Genomic DNA, 6,946 nt, shown 5'->3' with positions numbered 1-6,946 from the left:
TCTGTGAGATGATACAACTTACTGCTGCTTCCCTTCATTTATCACCTGCTTTCGAAGAGGTTTATAATTAGTTCGGATCCGAGAGTCTTTTATTCTGCGTTTGAACTCCGTTAAAACGCTTCAACTTTATTAACAAGACGCGAATTAAAACTGACTTTAGTTTTTGAATAACTCGCAATCGGAAATCGTTCGTAAACTGTTGGGGAATGGGTGGAAACTGGACTTCAGTCGCCTTCAAGAAACGGCGATAGTTCGTCAATAGGCAAACGCTTCCCTGTCAGCTGGTTGGCTCCTCTTTCTTTTCCCTGTTCTGCCAACAGGACACCTGAACAGCGGTGTCCTGTGTTTGAAGCTTATTTGGAGTATTTTTACCCTACTTTTATCGGTTTCTTAATTGTTTGTTTTGTAAACAAAGACAACTTCAACTCAACAGGTAGGTCTATATCCTCCACTGTGTTTATATTCTGCTATAAGTGTGTGTGATACTTTTGAAAAGGGTCTCAAATGTGTATATCTTATAGTTTACCTGCATAAATAGCTACAATTCTTTACTCATTGAGAGAGAGAGAGAGAGAGAGAGAGAGAGAGAGAGAGAGAGAGAGAGAGAGAGAGAGAGAGAGAGAGAGAGAGAGAGAGAGAGAGAGAGAGAGAGAGAGAGAGAGAGAGAGAGAGAGAGAGAGAGAGAGAGAGAGAGAGAGAGAGAGAGAGAGAGAGAGAGAGAGAGAGAGAGAGAGAGAGAGAGAGAGAGAGAGAGAGAGAGAGAGACTGGCCAGGTTACAAATGTCTGACTTGACTTAGTTAGTTCAGGAAACAAAATACTTTCACTGTCATGGTTTAACCAATAAGATTTGCTCTCTAACACACTATATATATCCAGTCCATTTAATCATGGTGTTTTGGTTTGAAGACTTCTTTTTTATAAAAGTCAAGTGAAATTATTCAATTATGTTTCTCATCTTGCTAAAAAAAATACTCATCTATCCCACCCTCCTTGTAAGTAAGGTCTTGTTGTGTTTGCATTGTGATTGTAGATTCATTTGGTACAATGATGGTGTTGTCCTCCCTGTGCACAGTAAAGGATGAATGGCCTCTCTATCAGTGAGCTCTGCTGCCTCTTCTGCTGCCCACCTTGCCCAAGCCGCATCGCGGCCAAGCTCGCCTTCCTGCCACCAGAACCCACGTACACCTTCCTGCCAGACCCTGAGGCGGGCTCTGCCGCGCCGGGCTCAACCGGGACATTGAGCCTGCGGTCCAGGAGTGGAGCTGCTGTCGCAGGAAGTGGAGCGTCAGGAGCTGTGGAGGGGAGATGGAAGCTTCACCTGACGGAGCGAGCCGAGTTTCAGTACTCTCAGAGAGAGCTGGACATGATGGAAGTGTTCTTCACCCGCTCCAGCCGAGGGAACAAGGTTGGCTGCATGTACATCCGCTGTGCACCAAGCGCCAGGTGAGCAGTTTGAAAGGTTTTCCTACTTTTAATACCGATTGTGGTGTTTCACCAAGCTTTGTGTTTTTTTATACAAAGTGTTTTATCACTAGTGTATAAACAACCTTTTTACTTGCCCTGGGCCGCCTCCAGGTCTCCTTCCTTTTCTTGTTTCCTGTTGACCCCGCTGAGTCTGGTTTTCTCTTCCTCCTTTTCTCTGTTAAATTTCTTATTTGTTTGGAAGTTGATTTTTAATAATATCAGTAAAAAGGTATTAATGTTTTTTAATCTCACAGTTTGTTGTTATTGGAGGTCCGTGGTGGTTGGTATGGTGCTGGTTTAAACATTAAGCAGTATTTCATTAACAGGACTCTACATTTGGTTGTGACAACTGCCCTGCTGAAATAAGCTGTTGCTGATTAACTTGGCAAAGACACTGAGAAGTTACCTTTTGTAGTGTTTTGTGTTGAAGCTCTTGTTTATCAACTCTTGAGCTAAAAGAGCATCAGTGATGTGGTGGTCATCCAAAAAATAAAAATAAACACCTTCAGGGGGATTTTGAACCATTTGTTCTAGTTAAGTGTGTTTACTGCACAATCACAAGGTAGAAATTAGGCTAACTTGTATTTATGGAGGGTTGATACTTTTTAAGTTGTGAAAGAGCATTTGTTATAATATATCTTCTGAATTTTGTCTGTTCAGGTTTACTTTGCTTTTCTCTCATGGAAACGCCATCGACCTGGGCCAGATGAGCAGTTTCTACATTGGCCTCGGCACTCGCATCAACTGTAACATCTTTTCCTACGACTACTCGGGCTATGGCGTCAGCGCCGGGAAGCCCACAGAGAAGAACCTCTATGCTGACATAGATGCTGCGTGGCACGCCCTCCGTGCGCGGTACGGCGGGACAAAAACAAGCCCACATGTTCCTTTTTTAAAGGGATGGATTTCTGTTTTCCAGGAACAGTCCCCCCCCCCCCCCCCCCCCCCCCCGGTCCGTTCAGATTTAGTTTTCTTTTTAATGTGCACAAAATTAGGATCGTGAAGATAGGAGTGAGTATTTATGTCAATGCATCAAAGTGAAACCACACAAGTAGGTTAAGATGGAGATGAAGTGAAGGTAGGCTGATCTGTCAGAGCGTCCACATCCAGAGGATGCGTCATCTAAACCTGAGCAGAGAGACTCTTCATGGTCTGCACTGCCACTTGAATGCAAAGCCATTTTTATATGCTCTCCTGCAGCCTGTCAGGATGAGCTGAGCCCCTCTTGAAGATCCCAGAAGGGTTGACTTGGCAGTCTTGCTTCTCCCTGGGAACAAGAAGAAAAATGCTTCTGTTTTAAAATGTTTTTGATTTAAAACTCGGTTATTTAAGTCTTTCTCTTTCAGGTATTGCATCACCCCAGAGAACATTATCCTGTATGGCCAGAGTATTGGCACGGTCCCCACCGTGGACCTGGCGTCCCGGTATGAGTGTGCCGCTGTGGTTCTTCACTCACCTTTGACCTCTGGTATGAGAGTGGCCTTTCCTGAAACTAAGAAAACTTACTGCTTTGATGCTTTCCCCAAGTAAGTCTGCAGATATTTAGTTATATATATATATTTTTTTAGGAAAGATGTAACTGTGAAAACGATTTTTGTGTGTGTTATGCAACCAAAGTCTTGTTGGCTGCAGCAGTTCTAGGAAATCTCTTTTGTTCCTATCTCTGAGTATATTATACACCTTACTTTTATTGCATATTAACAACAGTATAGCCTGAGATGTAATTTAACAGAAAAAAAAGTATTTTTTCTTCTGAAAAATCATGTCAAACTGTCTTTAAAATCTGACACTTTTTCTGTAAGATTTGAGGGAAGCTTCTTGCAATTTTAAGAACAAAAATCAGAGAATCCATTTCTAGAGATGACTTAATTTTAATTATATAAACTGTAGGCCTCTTTGTTTGGGAATCGGACTTTCTCTCACATGCACACACAGTGATCCCTCGCTACTTTGCGGTTCGTTTATCGCGGATTCACGACTTCGCAGATTTTTTCTTTGGAGCCTTATTCAAGGGAAATTCGCCGATTTGCAGTATTTGTCACCGATTCGCTGTATTTTTCTATGCAAAATATCAAGAAATTCCTGTTTTTTCATCAATTTCATCATAAAATGCACTTTTTGTAATAAAACTATTAAAAAACCAAGTAAAAATACAGTACTATGTAAAGGGAGGGTTTTAAAAGTCTGAATACTGAATACGTACCTGTTAAATAAATACTGTAAATATGGTGTCCCTACTTCGCGGATTTTCACCTATCGCGGCCGGGTCTGGAACGCATCTACCGCGATAAACGAGGGATCACTGTACTGTTAAATCACCGTTTAACCCGATCTTTGATGTTTGCATGTCTCTATGTCTATGAGCTGACCCTGTTATTTGTGTTGCTAGTATGACATTTGTGAGCTGCTTTTTGGCATATCTACTTTAAAATAATCTTGCTAATAAATCAAACCTCTTGGATAAACCATCAGAATATTGAGATCTGCTACCATCATTGGTGAGGTTACATCTGGCTGCACTGGTTTTGTTGGAGTTTGTCGAGGGTCAGAAGCAGCAATAAATCAGATTGATTTTTTTTTCCCCTCACTGGGATCAAATCTGTGCTCCAGATTTTTAGTATGTAGTCTAGATTTACATTTGTTAATGCTTAATATGAATCAGTGGTTTTATCACTTAAAACAAGTCAATATTTCCCTTTTTTTTTTTAAACCAATAACGGTTATTTAAAAGAACGTTGCTACTTCCAGTCTTGTCTGCAGAGCACTGACTCCTTTCTGAGAGCTGTGCAGCTGAAACATGCCTTTTCTATTCCTAACATCTTGGTCCTACTTGTATTCCACCTTTTAGCATCGAGAAAGTGTCAAAAATCACGTCTCCGGTGCTCATCATCCATGGGACGGAAGATGAGGTGATTGACTTTTCACACGGCCTGGCCCTGTTTGAGCGCTGCCCTAAAGCCGTCGAGCCTCTCTGGGTGGAGGGAGCGGGACACAACGACATCGAGCTGTACAGCCAGTATCTGGACCGTCTGCGCCGTTTCATAGGGCAGGAGCTGGCCATGCTACACGCCTGACCTTCTAGACTACCACCATCACCATCATAACTGCCATTTTTTTTCCTTAGATGCTCAAAGCGTCGCCTCTCTGTGTCGAAGATGGAAACGAGCTCAATTACGTTTGATTTGCCCCTCGGCTGACTACGACTTCCAGGAGGGCTGCGCTCTCTGGTCTTAACGGGTCTTTAATGGAACACTGAGAATGAAGGACAGAAATGTGACCAGAGGACCGTGTTTGATTCTGCCTCACACCAAGTGAACTTCTTTATCGTGCAATAACACGGAGAGCTTCCGCAGGGGAAAAAAAGGCTTTTGTTGATGTTAAAACGAGACAACGTATCTGGAAACGACGAGAAATCACGTGTTTTCTAGGCTACTTGTACATATAGTGTGTGTAACTTTAATATCTGCTGACTAAATAGCGGAATAATTGTGAAGCTCTTGGAGTTTCCGAACTCTAAAATGGAAAGGTTTTGTTTTTCTAAAGAACAAATGGAAAACTAAATTCCTATGTTCCGTCTACATTCATTTACCACTTTTATTTACTAGACTGGTAACACAGACAACTATAATCAAGGGCAAACTTCAGAATATGATAAGGAGTCCAGTTTAAGATTAAATTCTGCTGGTGTGTAGTTTTTGGGTTGGCGTGACATTTGAACTGCATTCTTTTGGAGGGTGGATGATATTTTGTCTTATGTGTAACATGGGAGTGGGACACATCTGGTGGTTGGTCAGGATTTCATTACAAAGTAATATTACAAACATGGATGTGGGCTTTTCTTTAGTTTGAACTCTTCTGTTTTACTCAGGTAACCCAGTTGTATACATTGGGGTCGGTGTGTTTGACACTTTTGTCTTTTATGCTGTCGGCTAAATAAATAGATAAATATCATTAGAGTAAATAATTCTGATAAAGTTTCCATTTTTTTTTTCAGTCTAAACCAAAGTAAAGAAAATACACTTTATTATTCTGACCAATCAAACGATGGCTGTGTAATTCTTTATTTCTCATTGGGATTTGCTTAATGATTCTTTGAGAACCATCAAGAAAATACTACACCTCAGTAATTATTATTTTTTATAAGAATGTTTTATTTAATATTTGCAGCTCAAAGTGAACGTTGTCACAAAACCCCAGCTTATCAGATTTTAAAGAGAAAATTTTCTGTCTACTTGAAGCATTTATCCATGTCTGATTTTGTTAAAATTTGAATGAAACAGGATTTGCTTGCAGACCTGGAAATGTCAAACATTAATGCAAACTTGTTCAGATATAAAATCAGCATACTGAGAGCCACCAAAGTTTAAAACCGTAACCACAATTATTGTATTAATGACGTAAAATGATTATTTTTAGTTTGTTTTAACTTAATGATTTGTACTGGCTCATACAGATACAGTATTATTAATTACTACAAATATTGTTGAAGTTACTTGTTAATTTCCCAGACTTTAGAAAATGTTGTCAACCAAAGTTTTTCTGTTTCAGAGCTTTATCTAGTGTGAATAATGTTTAGTATCTTCACAAGCAACATGAAAATATTTGATTTTCCCTTTTATTTAATTGTCTTGTTTGATTTGTTGTCTTGTTTGATATATTTGTCCTTATTTTGCCCAAACATAAACCAAAAATGCTAACTGGCTTATTCCTGTTGTAATCCTTTTACTGATTTATGTTTAATTAAAGTGTGTGAGCATTCAAAGACTCGTGAAACATCTTACAAGTTTGTGGATTTCTTCTCATGTTAGTTTTTATTTTACTGACAGACTTTAGTTTTTAAAGATTTTTCACCCAAAGATGAAAATAAGTCAATAAAACAATCAGAAAAAATATTTTTTTTCCCTCTTAAACCTTAGACAATTTTGTGTGCTTAGTCTTTGACACAAAGGTGTGTGTGTGTGTGTGTGTATAGATTGACAGATATTAAATGGTTAAATGTGTTGCCATCTGGGTCAAAAACAAGTTCCGATTATTTAAACTAGTTTAAGGACTCTGGCCGACCCCTCCCATCTAAACCCTGTCTGGCACCATGTTGAATTGTGGGAAATTGAGACAGATGGATCTTAAGCTGCTGCCACTCTTTTTTTTTTCAGTCGACTAGATAAAACAGTCTGGTGTGCTCCAATGCTCTTACGGATTAAACATGGCTTTGGTGGTAAGACTGAGCCGCTGTGGCAAATACAAAAAGCCTTCTGTCCTGAAAGGTGTCAGAGGATTCCACGACAACAAAAGAGTCAAAGGAAGCTTTGGTCGCTCCTCCACACAGAATGGAGACGGTTTCACTGAATAACGGTCTGAGTTATGAAAACTATGCTCGGCATGTTTCAGCTACAGTTAACAGACAGGATGCGGAGCTGAATACTACACGCTGTTTACAATGCTCTGATGACGTTTCAAGTGCAACATTTCCCTCAGGTCTAT

The 6,946-nt window shown here is 40.0% G+C and overlaps 1 protein-coding gene across 1 annotated transcript; it reads left to right on the top strand.

Moving 5' to 3' along the window:
- Window positions 1–203: 203 nt before the first annotated feature.
- abhd17ab (abhydrolase domain containing 17A, depalmitoylase b) lies at window positions 204–4,763 on the top strand. The gene is made up of 5 exons (XM_054729984.2): window positions 204–433; window positions 1,074–1,444; window positions 2,126–2,320; window positions 2,812–2,991; window positions 4,314–4,763. Exons 2-5 carry the CDS (start codon window positions 1,080–1,082, stop codon window positions 4,537–4,539), a joined length of 966 nt encoding a protein of 321 aa, XP_054585959.2. The 5' UTR covers window positions 204–433; window positions 1,074–1,079; the 3' UTR covers window positions 4,540–4,763.
- Window positions 4,764–6,946: the final 2,183 nt, after the last annotated feature.

Source organism: Nothobranchius furzeri, chromosome 8 (genome assembly GCF_043380555.1).
Source record: "Nothobranchius furzeri strain GRZ-AD chromosome 8, NfurGRZ-RIMD1, whole genome shotgun sequence".
NCBI lineage: Eukaryota > Metazoa > Chordata > Actinopteri > Cyprinodontiformes > Nothobranchiidae > Nothobranchius > Nothobranchius furzeri.
This window is presented reverse-complemented; position numbering and strand designations above follow the sequence as displayed.

Bases quoted from the DNA above. Each gene is read 5' to 3' on its own strand.
- abhd17ab (XM_054729984.2), top strand. From the start codon at position 1,080: ATGAATGGCCTCTCTATCAGTGAGCTCTGCTGCCTCTTCTGCTGCCCA. The intron at 1,445-2,125 runs GTGAGCAGTTTG...TTGTCTGTTCAG, and splicing joins CGCTGTGCACCAAGCGCCAG to GTTTACTTTGCTTTTCTCTC. The intron at 2,992-4,313 runs GTAAGTCTGCAG...TCCACCTTTTAG, and splicing joins TGCTTTGATGCTTTCCCCAA to CATCGAGAAAGTGTCAAAAA.